The sequence below is a fragment of the Nesoenas mayeri genome, assembly GCF_963082525.1.
Source record: "Nesoenas mayeri genome assembly, chromosome: 9".
NCBI classification, from domain to species: Eukaryota; Metazoa; Chordata; class Aves; order Columbiformes; family Columbidae; genus Nesoenas; species Nesoenas mayeri.
Window position 1 is genome coordinate 4879658 of NC_137557.1, and position 18382 is coordinate 4898039.

At 40.8% G+C, this 18382-nt stretch overlaps 1 protein-coding gene across 2 annotated transcripts; it reads left to right on the forward strand.

Moving 5' to 3' along the window:
* The first annotated feature begins 310 nt into the window (after positions 1–310).
* SEC62 (SEC62 homolog, preprotein translocation factor) lies at positions 311–17679 on the forward strand. 2 transcript variants are annotated; one of them, XM_080349433.1, is made up of 9 exons: positions 330–353; positions 2005–2089; positions 7741–7849; positions 8251–8356; positions 10928–11132; positions 12679–12771; positions 14662–14722; positions 15628–15747; positions 16297–17679. In XM_080349433.1, the coding sequence occupies exons 3-9, from the start codon at positions 7819–7821 to the stop codon at positions 16761–16763; spliced, it is 1083 nt and encodes a 360-aa protein (XP_080205559.1). In that variant the 5' UTR covers positions 330–353; positions 2005–2089; positions 7741–7818; the 3' UTR covers positions 16764–17679. The 2 variants fall into 2 exon arrangements, with proteins under 2 accessions (XP_080205558.1, XP_080205559.1); XM_080349432.1 differs by lacking the exon at positions 2005–2089 and having other exon boundaries at positions 311–353.
* The last annotated feature ends 703 nt before the right edge of the window (positions 17680–18382 follow it).

The window sequence follows — 18382 nt, forward strand, 5'->3', positions numbered from 1 at the left end:
GAGCTTTCCAGGTCCCTTCGAATCCCTGACATTTTGTGATTCTGTGAGCCAGCTTTCCCTCAGAGCCCGGCACCGCCCGGCGAAGCTACCGAGGCTCGGAGAGCGGAGGAGCTGAGGGCGATGAGGCGCTGAGGGGGACTGCAGCTCGGCGGGCTGAGGGAACCGCCGCCGCCAGCGCCGCCGCCGCCGCGCTCTGAGGGGGCACGCGCGGCCCTCGCGTGCCCTTCCCGCCCCTCCGCCGGCTCCCGCCGCCTCTCGCGAGGCCGCCGCCTCCCCCCGCCCCGGCCCACGTCACCGGCGGAGCAGACGGGGACAACATGGCGGAGCGGCGGAGGCACAGGAAGCGGATCCAGGTAGCCGAGCCTCTCCCTCCCTGCCCGGCCTGCGCCCCCTCCCCGGGCGGCAGCACCCCCCTCCGCGTCCTCAGGGTAGCCCTGCCCCGCCGGGCGAGCCGTGCGGGGTGGCCCGGCCGCCCCTCAGAGGGGCATCCCCCTCGGTTCTGCGGCCTCGCCGTGCCGTTGCGAGGAGGCGGCGAGCGGTGCCGGGCGGCCCGGGCGCTGAGGGAAGCGGCCTCGTCTCGGCCGCCGCCGGGGCAGCGGGAGCGCCGCATCGGGGGTCGGTGAAAGCCCGGGCTGGCACCGGGAGACAGGTTTTCTTGAGAATTTTCTAGCAAATCCACAAGTCTTAGTAAATACCGAGAAAAGCTGGTGGGGAAGCGCAGGTAGGAGCGTTTCGGGGGAGCTGAGGGGCGGCCGGGGGAAGCCCGGGCCCGGCTCCCCGGCCCATCCCTGGCCCCGGCCACCTGGTTGTCCCAGGGCCCCACGGTTCTGTCCTCACGGGGTTTGTGCCCTCAACAGTACATCTCAGAGCTTGAGATTTCGAGTTGTTAATAGTTTTTAATCGCTGTATTGTAATTGGGATCTCACCCGTTACCCATGGCAAACAATAGCTCAGTGTGGTACAAACACTCAAAGAAGCCCAGGCGAGCAGCCACCGTAGCCTGGAGCTGACACTCGGCCTGGCCGTTCTGTGGTTTGTAAGCAAGACATGGGACAGATGGTAAAATCAGCTTAAAAACAAACGTGCCCCAGCCAGGAAATAATGTAGTAAGGAAAGGAAATTTGGTTTTAGAAAACGTAAACAAACACTCGCATCTGAAAATAAACCTAATGAGCTTTAAGATCGTGTTGAAATGCAGTAAGAATTATATGGTGTTAAAAGCAAAATGAAGATTGTTTAGGTGTTTCACTTACCTGCAAATATGGACTTCCTGATCTATAACTTTTAACAGTGAGTTTTACAGAGGTTCTATTCTGGGCATAGTTACACCATCAGTTGCCGTAATGCCTGTTACTGTTATGTATTATTAACCCTAAGCCTAAATAGTGTTTGTTTGGGGTTTATTGCTCTGCTGTAAGTGGAGATAATATTAATGAGAGAAATCATAGAGCTGTTAAACAATGCACGCTTCATATGTCATCCTTCTGCTTGGTTGCCCTCTCTCCTTTCCCTTCCTTTCCCTTCCCAGCCCACTTTCCCTTCCCCCTAGAAGATGGAGAAGTGTCTGTACTCTAATGGTTCCTTTTTTGTTCCTTTAATTCAGATTACTCGGGGGGTGGAGAGGGGAATAGATGCAAAGAGTAATTAATCAGAATCTTGTTAAGCAAACCTTATCAATCACAGGCATTCAGTGAATTATCGTAACACATTACAGAATTATTCTCTTTTCATAATCATCATAGACTGTCCCTTAGTAAGGATGACAATAGCTCAATAAAGCATCCATCAAAACCAAATTAAATGTAATGTAATGTTTTGTATAATACCCAAGGCTGTGGTCTTGCAAGCACTTAAGCACATGCTTAATTTCGAGCCTGTTAGCAGAAGTATTTCCTGGATTGCCAGTAATGAAATCGATGTCTGGGTGTTAACACTTAAGCTTTAAGATTGTGGCCTAAATTTGTGATATAATTATACAGATAAATGTGTATTGCATCTTATTAGTTTCCCAGTGTTATGTCGACAACAATGGGAAGACAAGACAGCAAACAAAGAATACTGTTGAATGCCCAGAGGATGTTCCTAATTGGTCAGTGAATAAAACAACATGTATTTTTCTTGGCGCTTTTTTTTGTGTTGTTTTTGGTGAGCGTTTTTAAAGCTCTTTTTGGACTCTATTGGCATAGTTACAGTATGATTATCATGCTTCAGGATAATGCTGCAAGTTTCTTCTTTTAAAATGAAGTGTGGAAATTTTATTTGTAGATGTTTCAAGTGCTCTAGAAGCGTGTACTTATTTTATGGTGTTATGTACTCCTTAATAAATAGACTACCATACTTTATATATGTCCAGCATTTGAAAACCCCATTGTCATTAGGCAGAGCTGTATTTCTTGACAAGAGGAAGGTTCTTCGCAGGAACAGGTATATTCAACTGGAAGGGACTGATGTAATAGAGTTCAGTTACAAATAACTATGTGTACAAAAATGGGATTCTGAATAATTTTAATAGGATTTTGTCTCTCATCAAGATTGAAATTGTGGTAGTTAGATCAGCCAGCTACATGTGAGATGAGATGTGAAAAAAAGTCTTCTAAGTTCTAACAAACTTACTTTATGTGTGTTCCCTCGGAAGTGATAACAGGAAGGATGTGTTTTCTATGTATTTTCATAAAAAGACACATTGCTCAATCTGTATTGCACAGTTTAGGCTCTTCCTCTGGCTACAAACTGCAAGTTATGGAAGTTGCAGAAATCTTAACTTCAAAAGTTTGAATAAAGACATTTCAAAGGTAAAGTTTTCAGAGTGTCATTCCTGACAGCCATTTAACTGTAATTAACATGGAATTACTTCAGATGTGCAGGAGTGAAAAGGGACTGGTCTGTGGGAAGCACATTGTTTGAGCCAGGATGTCCCCACATGATACAAATTTCTGAAATCAAGAATGCTTGCTCTATATAAAGGACTTATTAAAAGAAAACACATCTAACAGCTAGCTTAATTTTTTTGTTTAGACATTTACATCTCAAAAGACAGGGGATGTCTCTGAATGCCTGTTACTCCAGCAGCTTGATCAAAGCTATTTCGTCTCTCATTTTCTCTGAGAAAAAAAACACATATCCACGTATGGAACCGTATTTTTGCCAAGAGCTGAAATAACTCACTTAAGCACAAAATCTTCAGAGTTGGTTACTTTGACAAGCATTCAGCTGGGTAACACGTGGCACTTTGTTGGCAGGTCTGCAGTTTGACTGTTAAGTAGGCATTAAGTTTTAATTACCTTGGCTGGATTCCATTGTGCATGGTTTTATTCTGCCCATGGGAAGTTTTGTTTATCTTCGTGTTGTGGTTAATAGCACTTGAGCAGCACCTCAGTGCTGTGTCCTCTACTCTAGAAACGTTAATGCATATAAATACTGCTCTTAGAGAAAACAGTTCTTAGGCAAATGTCTCACTGCAAATTGATGGCTGAGGTGGCATCAATGCCCTGTATATGCCATTAATGGCACATACTTTCCTTGTTAACTTTTTTTTCCCTCTTGAATCACTGGATTCAAGTTTTGAGAGTCTTCTGATGAAGGACATCTACTAATTAATATTTTCTATCGTGTCTTGATTTGGGCTCTGCTGGAAGGAAAACATGCGACAGCTGCATTGCTACTTCCAGTGCTGTAGTTTTTGTGAATGAGTGTGGAAAGGATCTTCAGAAATTACAATTCATTTTTTCAGTGATGCAGATTTTAATTCAGTTTGCCCATTTGTCTTCTTTTTTTTTTTCTCATGAATTCTAGTAAAACTGACTGGGATGGTAACACAGAACAGTATCAGGTGATACAGGAGGAAGAAGCAAAGTTTGGCAGCGGGGAACGCAGAAAAATATAAATTCAGAGTAGCAGCCCCACTTTTCAGTAAAAGAAGAATCACTGTCTTTTGAAAATCTGAATTACACTTTTGGAGGTGGGAAGGGAAGAAGCCAAAACAAAACATTTAGGGTTAGAAGGGGACTGAAGCTGGCACGTTCAAAGTACTGTACATTGCTCCTTTGGCACGTGTTTTAGAACTCTATATTTACAGCTTTTGCTCAAGAAAAATAGTGACGGCTGAAAAGAAGGAAGCAAACAAATATTTTTATAGGATATGTATAGGCCAGAAAATATCTGTTAATCTTCTTCTGTAAAGAAAAGTTAATGTCTTATGGCTAGCACACAGCCACGGTAATCCAGAAGAACTGGTTTCTCTGCGTGGGTCTGCAACAGTTTCTTTTAGGAGACCTCAGGCAATCCGTGTACTGGTCATCAGTGCAGGAGTCAGACTATTTTATGTTTATTAGTCACTGAAGAAAATATAGATGGAGTCATAAAAGCAAATCCCGAGACCGTAATGTGTTTGTTTCTCCCTACCCATTCCCACCCAGTGATAAATCATGCTAATTTGTGTGCTTTTTCTTTCTCCTACTGCATCTTGGTTTATTTTAGGCAAAATATGAATGTTTCAGCAGAATGAATGAGGAGCACCCACTCCCCTGCCACGGGACATCTTCTAGTCTAAGATTCTGAGAGTCAACAGGGGAAGGAAAAATACAGTCTTGCGATTCAGCCCAGGCTTTGATGTGCTTAGACCATCTTCAGGGAAGATAATTCTAATGCAGTTGTTGAGAAGTATGAGGAATGGAACATGGGTGGACATAATGTCATTTTTGACGTAGCCGCTCAGCTTGAAAAACAGGCCACACATGACACATGTGCTTACATTTCTTCTTTTCCTTATCTGAAAACTGTATAAACTGTTAGGCTTCAGAGGTCTTCTGCGAGGGACAGTGTTCTGAAAATCTAAGTTCTCAGATGTAGGAGCAAAAGAATAATCTAGATATTAATTTTATTGAAATCAAAGAATATTGATGAGCCCTTTAGCATAGATCATTGTAACATGTCTGTCTGCATGTGAAATAAGTTGTCTTGCTAGTGATAGTCATCATTTACTCTCTTCTGATTTTCCAGAAACCTTGTTTACATTATAATGCTGTGGAAGGAAATCAGCCTGTCTTGGGTTCTGCTTGTCTTCTCACAACTGTGATACAAAGCGAGGTGGAAAAAAGGGTGACATTTCAGACCACAAATATACCCTGGCCTTTTGACATCTATTGAAGGGTTCCAGGAGTAAGAGAACCACAATAAGTCAACCTTAGTTAGAGATGAAGGGGAAAAGGAACCTCATGGACATGCTCATTCTAATAGCTCAGTTCAGATGTGTTTATTTTCAATGTATACAGGTCTCTTTGCTGCTGCAGTCCCTGTTGGAAGTTGAGTTAACTGGGAAGTACATCAGCATACTGACGGAAGTTCAAAATGCACTGTGCTATAATTTGGTTTGGAAGATAATAGTAAAAAAATTTATAATGAAATTTAATATTCTGACAGTCATCTATTTTAATATTTTAACAGAAGCATGTCTCTTCAAATAAAGGGGTGAAAATAGGATGAAAAATGGGGATTAAATTGCAGGGGAAACTTGCTCAGAATGAGCGGGGTTAAACTGTGGCAGTCTTTCTCATAGGGCAGATTTTGCTTTTGTTTGGGATATTATGAAACTATCTCACAGAAAAGGACAAAGCAATAGACAGTAAGGAGCAATTAAAAAAAAAATCTAGTGCCAGCCAGTGCCTGTATAGTGAGTGTATCACATGGCCCAGCAGAGTCATAAATATTTTAGGAAGAAAAAAACATTGTAGCGGAGGAATTAACACTGATGTGAAAATCTGAAGCTTTTCTGCCTGTTTTACAGTCTGTGCTGTGAAGAACATTTGCCCTCTTAAGTTTCATTTACTGGTAGGAAACATTAGAAAAGCATTATTTTGAAACTGGGTTGCTGCACATAGTCATTGTTTTCCGTGGTACTTTAGTGCATTTGCCATGCAGTGATGGTGGTACACCTTCCCTCATTTTCTTTAAATGCATTGTCACTCTTTTCGTTGCTGTTAAAACAAGTCTGGTTTGGTACCAAACTTGGCAATATAGCCAGTGATTTACAATCGCTGGTACAACTGCAGTGTATCAGGGGACATCAAACCACAGCATATAAATTATGTACATACACACACTGCCAATTAGTGAATTGTTTTCTGTGAGTTATCTGATGTTTTATACAGATTTTTAAATCATTAAAAACAAAATAACATGGAGAAGGAGTTAATGTAATCTATATGAGGACTGTTAGGGTCATCTGTCTCAATTTGGGCACTTGTTTTTAAAACTGCCTAACTGGTGAGTATGAGAGCATACTCCTGCATGCATATAAAGAATTTAGGTTTTAAATGTCAGTAATCTCAGAACTAACAAACTACAGAATGCTTTTGGTCATTTGGATATCTCATGTCTGTGTTATTCTCTTTAAAATTGTCCTCAGATAGGAAAAGGAACAATCCAGTCAGGAAAGATAATTCATTAACCGGTTGATTTTGAAAGTTAACCCTGCAAACTGTTGAAAATTAACAACTCTCTCGCCATCTTAAGTTTTTATTCTGCTGTAACAACATCTGTTTGACCTTGCATTTCCATTTAACGTGCTTTCAGTATTATGGTTACACATCTCAAAAGTGCTAACAGAGCTTGTATATGTTTATTGACCTTTAAAAACATTGTTTTAAAATAGAATATTTGAATTCTACACATTCCTGTACGTCACCAATCTGTTTTGTGGCTTCTATAATCTATTTCTTTGGCCAGCATGAGAAGAATAGGTATGGAAAAGGTACTGGCAGTCTGAAAAGATGTCCCAGTGTTAATTCTGTTATTGATCTGCAGGTCGGGGAGGGGAGGGTTGAGAATTACAGATGAAAAACAGTCCCACAGAAAGGAATTTTCAGGGAGTTTGCTTGAGTCATTGTAATATGGAAAATGTTTTTTTCAGGTATGTTGTTGCAAAGCAGGAACATTAGTAAAGTTGTCCTTTCCTCCTTGCAAATATTAGGTCTTAATTTTACATAACTGAAAATGATCATCTCCATCCTTCTGTCTTACAAACCTGAGTTCTGCTACCTCTCTGCAAGTTGGTAAATGTACAGAATTAATAAATTCTGTGTGTTAATAAACTCTGTGTGCAGACTGAGGGCTCCCTTCTTGTAAAATGTCTGGTTTGATGTTTGAGTACTTCATCCTGATGTTCCTGGTCTTTAGACTGGAAGAATCCCCTCAATGGTACTCTGAAGTTTCAAGTCATTTTATAGTCGTGCAGTGGTACTGACATTTTGTAGCCAAATCTTCCAGCTTCTTTTCAACGTGGTTTTATCCTCTTTCACATGAAATTCAAGCAGTTTTGTATTCTGTCGGTATGCCTACATTGCTGTCATTTCATACATACTCATTCCTCACTGTTGTTGCTTTGCTCTCCAGCTTCACAACTGTTTTTCTCCAAGCTTGTTGTGCCTTGAGCAGCTTCCTGTGTGCCCAGTGCCCTCTTCTTAGCTCCTCCTTTAATTTGCTCTCTTTCCAGAGCTGTTAAAAGCATTCATAGTCGTTACGTTCAGATCATGTAACTTAAGAATTCCTGCTGTTTTTCTTTATGTAGACAGAAAGTTCTTGGGAAAATTTACTTCATCTAGTTTCACATCTCTTACATTTTATTTGTTATTTATATATTGCCATAAAATAATGAGGACTTCGCAATGTCTGATTTTTTAACCCAAATGAATGATTTTCCCATGTGTTTAAAACTGTATTAATTTTGCACTTTTACTGTTGTAGGAGGTGGGTGAGCCGTTCAAAGAGGAGAAGGCTGTTGCTAAATACTTACGTTTCAACTGTCCAACAAAATCCACCAACATGATGGGCCACCGAGTTGATTATTTTATTGGTAGGGGTATTTTTAATTAGATAATGAAACTTTCTTCTAACATTGTACCTGGCGGGGGGGACAGGGAGAGGACTTGTTTTGTTTTTATTATTAGTGCTTTATCTAATAAATACTGATCTTAGAGTTTGGGTGTGAAAATTTATCTAGGCATTAGATAGCCATAAAATTTATCTTATTAGCCTTAAGTAAACACAGTAACTTTTAACTCTGTGATTTAAACGTGTATAGTTGTCAAGAATAAAGTATTTCAGAATAGTGGCTGGTCTTACTTTAAAGATTGAGAGAATGTGGAACATCGCCTGAACTAACTGACTGGTTGGTGTGGTTCAGGGAATGTAGACTAAATCTTAAAATAAATGTAATCAATCTTAACACATTTTTAATTCCATTTTTCCCTCTAGCCTCAAAAGCTGTGGATTGCCTCCTGGATTCTAAATGGGCAAAAGCAAAGAAAGGAGAAGAGGCTTTATTTACAACCCGAGAGTCTGTAGTTGATTACTGCAACAGGTATGACCTAGCCTAATTCATCGATTTTATTAATGAGCGTAGCTGTCAAGATGTCTTAGTTATTTAGGAAACAGTTTCACTCAGGCTTCCTGCACTGTAAAACATCTGTGGTTGTATGTAAAAATAATGATTATATTTGTATTACTGTGTTTGAGAGTGTCACACCAGAAATGTAGTTTCATCATTTTTATTCTCAAAACTCTTCCTTGCTTTCATTATGCTGCTTGGAGCAGCAAGATGAACAAAATTACTTTCCTAAATGTTATAGTTATTTTAAGTTGGTAGGGTCAGAGCTCTCAAGTCCTGCCTTCCTGTGCACCTATTCTGCCATCACAGCAGAAGCTGGACTTGGAGGTTCAATTTATGCCTCTCAGATGTTATTTCTCTGCTGCTTAATGTACTCTGTGTGCTTTGTTTAGATGAATGGCATATTGTGACTATCGCTCATTTGGGGCAGATGCATAGGGTAAAAGGGACTGCCTGTGTTTTGAGAGCTCTGCGAAAACTGCTTAGAAATGAAGAAAATGGCTAATATTTAGTCTTTTTTTCTGGCGTTTTTTTAGATAGCCATCCAGCAAGGTGAGATTCTTCCCCCAGTTCCAGGGCTGAGGCAGGGTTGATTCTGTGCTTGAACTTTAATCCTTTTGCTGATTTCTTCAAGAAAGTTTAGGAAAAAAAGCGTTTTTTTAATGCAAGCATAAAAATAAGTCTTCCCTTCCGGAATCTTTGGACTGAGGTAGAAGTCTGTGTGTTTGTTCTTCAGTTACTAAAACACCGGATGAGATGACAGTTGATTAAGCCCTTCAGCTCCAGCAGTGTAAAGAATGCTTGAGCAGCGTGCAAAGAAAATGCGCTGTTCTCTGGCACTGATTTTTATCACCAGTATCGTTTCGTGCCTCGATGATCCATTTGGCACCATACCATATGTGCGGTTTGATTTCTCTTGCTCGCTTCTATATTGCTAATGCTAAGGCCACCTTTGGCCACTGAAGCTGTTTTCAGAGCTTTAGACGTTAACACTGTCTGCTTCCTCTGCCTTTTGGAAAGGATGGAGGAATGTCTTAATATAACTAGTCTCTTCAGTATAAGAGGCTGTTTAAGCTCTAATTCGTATTAAAAACAAGTACCTTAACTCTCTTGGTGTGGTTATTGCTTGTTTTACCTTCTCCGTCAAACAAAAACTGAACATCAGGTCCTGCTCCTTCATCCCTTATCAACTGCATCTATCAGTCGCATATTTAAAACAAGTTATGAACTGAATTGATATGGCTGCTCCAGTACATAAGCTCTCCCTGTGCATTTACACATTGATCTAAGTTCAGCCAGTTTCCTTTTGAGGGGATTTGTTCACAAATAAGCTACATCAGTAATGCCTTGTTCAGCACATTCGTAGAGGGTTAACAGGTCGCGAATCAGCAGTAATGTGAACTTTGTTAGTTACGTCAGGGTCTGTCCCACTTCAGGACATGGCTGTTGGCTGCATGCTCTGAGCAGCAGGTCTTGCATCGTCCTGTCTTTTTGTATTCCATCCGAGACAGAGGTCGCTCCTGTAAGTGGAAGAGCCGTCCTGCAGGCCAGACCCGTCCTGTGCGCTGCTCACTACCTGAGCCCCCTCAACTTGCAGCTGTGAAGAAAAGTAGTTGCTCCCAAACAAGTGATTTTTTTTTTTGCTAGAAAGAGAATCCTTGTCAACAATTGCCTGAAGGAAGTTTTTATATATACCTGAAACAACTTGGTTTGATGGTCAGTATGCACAGAAGTTTAATTGGTTGAATGACTTCTCTCTCTTTAGTGAGTTTTCCTCATTTAACAATCAGTAGGCCAGCATAAGGATTTGGCCTGCAGCAGGAGATGAAAGAAGTCAAGGACGAATAAAATCGATTTGAGGCATAGAATCAGGATTTTTGGTGTGAATGGGTGCTTGGATTTCATACCCTGTGGCTTCCTCTCAGTCTCTGTTCTGAATTTGGCTGTGAGCCTTTCAAGGAAGTTACTTGTTGGTGAGAACCTTAAGATTACCAAATACTGCTTCTGGTGCCCTGCTGGCCATAGATAGGCTTCCTGTAAGGTATGTTTGTAGTTTCGGAGTCCTTACATATGTGGTGCGGTTCCAACAGGGTGATTCTGTTTTGTCGTGCACCTCTTACCAAGGAACTTGACAAACAGTATGCCCATTTTTTAAATATTTGCTATGAAATTCATTAACATAAGCTTGAAAATTGGATGGAGTTTCATTAATGGGAAAGATAATTAAATTGACCTGGTGGCTTCCTCCATCCTACATCTTTTGTATTCGTTTGTATGTATACAAAATGCTGCTACAGAAAAGTATGGTTTTTAACCCAGTTTTGAACAGAAGAACAAAAAAAGCAAAGCAAGAAGTGAGACACAGCGAAATTAGGTCTGATGTATATGGTTGTAAATAGAGCAAATGATGGTGAGTTCTGTCTTTAGTCATGTTATTCATTATTATATTAGATAATCTTAACTGGTATCTAATAATGCAATCGAGTGTAAATGTTCTTATTGAAGCCACACTTAAATGTACCATTTAACTTTTTTCATGTTAAGGCTGCTGAAAAAACAGTTCTTTCATCGAGCATTGAAAGTGATGAAAATGAAACCTGACAAGGATATAAAGAAAGAAAAGGAAAAAGGAAAGGCCGAGAGTGGGAAAGAGGAGGAGAAAAAGAGCAAGAAGGAAAGTGGCAAAGATGAAAAAACTAAGAAAGAAAAGGAAAAGAAAAAGGATGGTGAAAAAGAGGAGTGTAAGAAGGTAAGTACTATCTGTGGTGGAAGTGATGACCCTGTTGCAGAGAATAGATTAACTGGCAAGATTACATTGGCTTAAAATTATGGTTAGTTGTTCTAAAATGTGACATGCCTTTTTTGCCTCTTTTCATCTCTAAAATTTACTGCTTTTTTCTTTTTAACTTTGGAGTTCTTCTGATTTTGATCTAGATCAAAAAAGAGGCTTCAGTTGGGCCTTTGTGTGCCTCATCATCTCTAATGTAGATTGAGTTAACCTGTTCAGCTGCGGTGGGCAGTGATGCTTTGTACAAGTGTTCGTGGGACCTCACATCTCAGAACAGTGCAGCTGCATGTGTGAAACAAAAACAGTTTTGCAGTGTTTGGTAATAAGAATGTTTGGAATGTAATATGTGATATTTGGTGCTTGGAAATAGCTCTGCAACACTGGGCACTTTGGTGTATGGCAGCTCTGTTACTAATCTGCATAATGCCTGGTTTTCGGACTTCTGATTTACTTTCTTTAAAGTGCAAGCTGTTATTACAGTACAAGTTTTCATGTGCTTGTTCACGTTTTCATTCCTGATTTCTTTTATTAGCAGAACAGAATTCCTAAATTAAAATGTTAGGAATCCACAGGAGAAACCTGACGAAGGGGTGTGTTTTTTCTTGTGCATACAGTGGTATGAGTCCAGTGAGAGTTAGCAGGATAGTCTTCAAAAGTTATTCCAGCCACTCCTAAGTGAAATCATGGCATGTTTAGTGAGAGGTATGATCAGTGTACAAAGGTCTGGATCTCAGAAGAACACTGCATGTCTAATAAAAGAATTATAAACAAAATCTTGCTGACATTCTAAACATAGAAGCCAGTATAAGATGACCTAACTCCTGAAGTACTTTAAATACCAATAATGAAAGTTACGGACCCTTCCAGTTCTGTGTCATCTGGAGTGATACATTATTAAATGTAATGTTAATTTTTAAACTGATCGTTAATTATTGAAATGATATTTTAGTGGATTTTGTAAGTCAGTGGGTAGTAACTTGGACAACAACACATGAAAAAAGTTAATTTCAAGCAAAGAAAAGGAAATTGGAGGCAGGGAAGAGGAAGCACAAGATCCAAAAAGAGATTGAGGAGGGCAGGGAATAAACAGGCGGAAATTGATTCTGAAAGGATCCCCATGTGGTAAATGTGGCACCAAGGTACTAAATAATTCTAATAAAGCAGTGGTTATGAAGCGTTGAACGTTGATTTTTGTGCAGACTTTCTGCAATGCATTTGAAGACGTAATGTAACCCTGAAGACATATTCTCATCCTTAGACACTAGCTGAAAATAAAATTTCTCTTTCCTTACAATTTTCCTTTATTTTTGAGATACTCACTTGGTAATAAATGAGAACAGGAGGAAATAAAGCATCTTCACTTTAAACAAAACAAAATAAGCAAACAAAAAGTTAATATATGCAAATACTAGAAATTAAACCCCTCTTCCTGGTTTTGTTTGGTTTTGTTGTTTGTTTGTGGGGGTTTTGTTTGTTTAATATGTGTATAATTTGTGTTTCTCCCCAGGATGAGACCCCAGGGACACCCAAGAAAAAGGAAACTAAGAGGAAATTTAAACTTGAGCCACATGAAGACCAAGTTTTCTTGGATGGAAATGAGGTAGGATTTACGGGTACTTTATAACTGTTAGTGCCAATGTACTGTTGTCAGATAAGATGTTAATTTACTGTATTTCTGCAAACTCATGTTGAAAGAAAAATTAATGAAGGCTAATCTTGAAACATCTGATATTTAGATATTTACAAAGAGGTGAGATGGAGATAAAGGTAGGGCAGTAACTTAAGAAAATCTAAAAGAAAACTTAACCACGGGTAGTTAAGTGTTGATGAGCTGTCTGTCCGCGGGGTGTTGGTACAAGATGCCCAGAGCAGTTCTGTCGCCTCCAGGCTGAGGAGCTTTCAAATCCAGCCTGGGTAGAGCCCAGAGTAACCTGGGCCGGCCTCACATCTGACCCCACTTTGAAGAGGAGGGTGGACTAGAGACCTCCTGAGGTTCCTTCCAGCCCAAATTATTTTATGGCCATTGTCAGGCTGAAATATCTCTAAACAAAACACAAGCCTTTTAGAACATGATCAATCACAGGAGGGGAAACCAAAAGTATCTGCTATCCAGAAGCCGCCTGGTTCTGTGATCTGAGCAGACAGTGGCACTTAGGCATTCCTGAATTCTCCTCCTGGCTTTACCACTGAAATTGTGGTCTTAAATACTTCTCTGCACTTTGTTTTCCTGGAAGACAAATAATTGAATTCTTTAAGAGCTCTGTAATGTAGAGAGTCATATTTGTGCTTTTAAAATTTGGGAGAAGTGGTAAGTCTTCACTTCAGCAAAATTATACTGTGCTCTGTGTTGATGCCGTGTGTCACTGTACTGGCATCTCCCCTAAGCAAATGCTGTAAATAAATCAATTGCGTGGAAAATATGCTTCCTCTATGTATGTTTGTTTTCTCAGTCAGTTCTCTTACCACCTACCTTGCTCTGTTTCATCCCACCTCATACAGAATCACACCTACCTCTTGTCCTCTCTTTTGTCACCGGAATGCCTGCAGTGTTCAAAACGAGGGGCCAGGACTGTATTTGCACTATAACAGTACTTAACAATAGTTAAGATTCAAAGTGTTTAGTTTGGTAAGGAAAAAAAAAAGCTGAGTTTTTCTAGTTTGGAAAGTTCTGCACTTTACCAAGCAGCCTTGTTTTTTTACAAGGCTGAGCAAATCTGGTTGAAATGCATCCACAGTTCCCGCACAAACGTTTGATACTGAGTGTTGCAACTGTAGACATTCAGATAACAGCGCTGTGGCACAGAGGGTACAATTACACTTATCTGAGGCCATCAGATGGGACTGAGGCCGAATTGAACGTTTCAGCTGGCTGCTTTGTCCATATGTTCAGTCTGGTGTTTTTCCCACTTAAGGGGATCTCTGCAAAACTACAAGTATTTTTTGTTTGCACGTGGTGCACTTGAGAAACTTTTTGTGTTTCTTACAGAAGTTTTTTTGGCTTCATGCTGAACAGCATTAATGAATAAAGAAAGATGAAAAGACACCTTGATTCGGTGATATTTCTGAATCTTATATTTCCGCATCACTTTTTACTGCCTGATTGTTTTCCCCAGGATTTTACATCCCCTGTAAGTTACTCTGGGTATAGCTTCTTTCATGAAATAATTCTTTGAGAGATCCAGCCTGTTTTTCTCTGTGTGGAAGCTCCTTCTCTTCCTCCTCCCCTCCTGGCTGGAAGGCTCCAGCCCAGCCAGCACATTGCCCAGCTCTGCGCCATGTCCTTGGGCCTCCAGCCACACAGCTCCACTGATAACCATCCCGTAGCGAAGGCGCTCGGTGTGGGCACGTGGGTGTGTGGCCCTGGGGCTGGTCATCTCCTTCTGTGCCTGTGTACTGCAGCACGGCCATAAGCATTTGGATAGGGGAATAAATGAAATCGTTGATCAGAGAGCTTGATTTCCAAGTGTAAACCACATTATTTCTCTTCTAGGTGTATGTGTGGATCTATGACCCTGTTCACTTTAAAACTTTTGCCATGGGACTTGTACTTGGTAAGTAAGAGTAGAAATTAGTGAGTACACTGTAAGTGTAGTCACAGTATCAGCAGGTCTGTCTGTCTGTGAGGAGGTTTGCCTTTTCCTTGGCCAAAGCTTTTGCTCTTCAATGTCAGCGTGATTTGATACTGGTCCGCTTATGTGAATTTTGATCTTGTGGTGGAGGAGCTACACACACTTCAACAAACAAACCCAAACCTGAAGTGTGCTCTAGCAAATATATGAACTTGCACAAGTTTGCAAGCTGTTAATTTCTATTGCTTTAAACTAACGAGTAAGTTGCCCAACAGACAAATGTAGGATATATATATAAATGTGAAAGATGTTAAAGGAATTATTTGAAACTGTGAGTGATAGCCTTCTGACCTTAGAACTGGTACTGTGCAGGGTAAGCCGAATCAGTTAATTTTGGTTTTTAATCTAAATAAGTATTGATGCGACTTGACACCAGTGAGCTAACAGATCTCAGTACTGCTGGTCTGACACCTCAACCTGTACCTCCCAGCTTCCTCACCATGAGAGCACCCCCTTTCCTGAGAGTCCCTGTCACCCCTTGGGGCCGTATTCAGTCCTGGGGACACCACCTCCCTGCTGTGCTGTGTCCTGTTGTGCTGGTGACTCCCTGATCACCCACTCGCTCGTGCCATCTCCCTGGAGCAGCGCTTTGCTCTGAGCACAGCGACATCGAGTCACTGAGCGTGGTCCGGGGGGTGCCCCTGCTCCACACGAGAACAGGAGCTCTGGGACTAGACAAGGTTTTAGTCAAGGACTAAAATACTGTCAGTAACTTGTACTATGCTAAGCCAGTACCTTGAATAAATGTTGAGCCTAGAACCTTTTTACATGTACCAGGGGAAAACCAGTCGTGGTCCTCAAGCTTTTCTCCTTATCTTTCTATTCAGTGATTGCCGTTATAGCTGCAACGCTGTTCCCACTCTGGCCAGCAGAAATGCGTGTTGGTGTCTATTACCTCAGTGTAGGCGCAGGCTGTTTTGTCGCCAGTATTCTTCTTCTTGCCGTTGGTAAGTGTCCGTCATCATCGCTTTATCAGCCAGTGAAAGTTAAAAGGGGCAAGACACAGGCTGCTTGATATACGTGGTCTGAGATGTGTGACTGTGTGACTTCCAGACTGATTCTCTGTACATATTTCCCTCCTGGCCACTGGGTGTCAGAATTGGGCCACAGAATAAAAGAAAACACAAGCTTGTGTCACCTGTTTGTGTTTCCTGCATTGTGGAGATTTTTTTACAGCCTCCATTTAAAAAAAAAAGGCAAAACAAACCCAAGAACTGTATATACGAAGAGATTCAGTAGTGAGAGTGGTGTAACCAGGTTTTTAAGGTATTTTTTGTCCTATATTTCTTCAGCAGAGGTGATAAGAGCCGAATAATAGATAAAATACATGGTTAATGGGGTGGGGAGACGTGGTGAGAACAAACTATTCCATAATGTTGCTGCAGAATGAGATTCTCTCCCAAGGCAACCCCTGTCCCTGGATTTGGGAGGGTGGTAGTGGGTATCTCTCACACCATAGTTGTACAGTGTGGATGAATTTGACCTTTTCTATACAGCTCGCTGCATCCTTTTCCTTATCATCTGGCTTATTACTGGAGGAAGGCACCACTTCTGGTTCCTGCCAAACCTCACAGCAGACGTGGGATTCATTGACTCCTTCAGGCCCCTGTACACACACGAATACAAAGGACCAAAAGCAGACTCAAAGAAAGAGGAAAAATCAGAATCCAAAAAGCAGCAAAAATGCGACAGTGAGGAGAAATCAGATAGCGAGAAGAAGGAAGAAGACGATGGGAAAACAGAAGCAACGAGGAACTCGGGAACAGACGGCTCGGGAGGAGAGCGACATTCAGACACTGACAGTGACAGGCGTGAAGACGACAGGTCCCAGCACAGTAGTGGCAATGGAAACGACTTTGAAATGATCACAAAAGAGGAACTGGAACAGCAAACAGATGAAGAGGATTGTGAAGAGGAAGAGGAGGACGATACCGAAAGTAGGCCTTCACATGAAAAATCATAACTCACTGTGGTTTGGGGACTAAGTATGTGCAAAGAGTTGGATTTTCTTCGTTGGCTGATCACCAAAACATAGACCATACAGTAGCATCTTTGTTTGCTGAAATGTACGTGTTACCGAACAGTTTTATATCTAGTTCCTTCATTTTTTTTAACCATTAACTTGATTACTTGGTACCATGTTAATCATTAATATCCATTTATGGAAGTTTTATCAATCTGACAAGTTTTCTATTGATTGATAGGTTGCCCAGATTGTCCTCAAACATACTGAAAACCGTAGTTTTCTGGCACTTGCATAACTGATCAATCAGTTTCACTTCTCAAACTTGCTTTTGTGAAACAGGTAAAAGTTGAATGACCAAATCTCAGATTATCCCTAGTTATACTCATTTGATAGCTAGTTAGGTAAAACCTTTCATAGCTCACAGCTTTCTTGGTATTTTTCTTGATTTTATTGTCAAAAGATGGTGAAAAATTTCCGAAGACAACTAGTTTTAGCAGAAGTATTTTGCTGCACATACAAAAAGGCGGTAGTGCTGAATTTGGCTGCAGCGCTCTCTGTTTCTGCAGGCTGTGTGCCAGCAACTGAGGAAATCCAAGCTGGTTTTGTACATCTGGTTCAGAGAAAGATGTCATCTCCAGCAGGTGAAGGAAGCAGCACAGTTTGGAAATTATGGCTGTTTTCTTTCTCCTGCTCCATCTTGATTAAAAAAAAAAAGTGTATTCTGTACATAATTTACAAATAAAGCGAACCATTTACTTTATCTGCTACTTATTATTTAGAGGTTTGATCCAGCATTCGGTTTGTGTTATTAAAGCCATTTTGTGGTGTATCTATCAGAAAAATGCGAGTCAAGAGGACCTCACGGAATATTTGTGTATGATTGGTAGCTGTTCCACAAGAGCTTTAGTTTTGTGCCAACATTCCATGTATTTGAGTATGAGTAAATCGATCTTTATTAAATGAAAGCAAACAACCTAGCTGTATGTATGCCTTAATGTTAAAACTGTCTCTTTTCTGGAACTGGAATACTTTTTACACCGAAGAGGCAGGAGGTTATTCGTCTGCTTAGAAATGCAGGTAACTCAAAGCTAAGATGAAGTGACCATTAATAATTTGTTTATAAATCTCTTGGAGAAGTTGTTCAGTTTCTCTCGCGCATCCCTTCCTGCTGGATGTTTGGAACACGTACGCTATGTTTGGGTTAACTAAGTGCTGGAGAAGTTAAGACCTGGCATCATTCCCCTGGATCACGCTAACAGTAGTGTAGATATTTGATCATCTCCCAAACCCGCTGAGAGAAGGGTGAGCTTGACCTTTTAATAACTGACTTAGTGAACTTTTTTCCCCAATCCTAAGTTCCTTCCCCTTCCTGCCAGCATCAGCATTTTGGATAAAGATACTAATTTTTCAGATTGTGCAAATATACACATCATAGTGGGTTTGTTGATAAGCGATTCATGGATATGGTGTATTTGCTTCTCAAGTCTGAATATTTACTCCGTAAGAAAACGCAGAAATCGGATCACTTTTTAATTAATGTAGATAAAAATTAAAGGACCCATTACTTAAACAGATTGACTCTTGGGCACTTTTGTGTTATCGCTGGTTAAGATACC

Bases quoted from the DNA above. Each gene is read 5' to 3' on its own strand.
- SEC62 (XM_080349432.1), top strand. From the start codon at position 318: ATGGCGGAGCGGCGGAGGCACAGGAAGCGGATCCAG. The intron at 11,133-12,678 runs GTAAGTACTATC...GTTTCTCCCCAG, and splicing joins AAAAAGAGGAGTGTAAGAAG to GATGAGACCCCAGGGACACC. The intron at 14,723-15,627 runs GTAAGTAAGAGT...CTTTCTATTCAG, and splicing joins TGCCATGGGACTTGTACTTG to TGATTGCCGTTATAGCTGCA.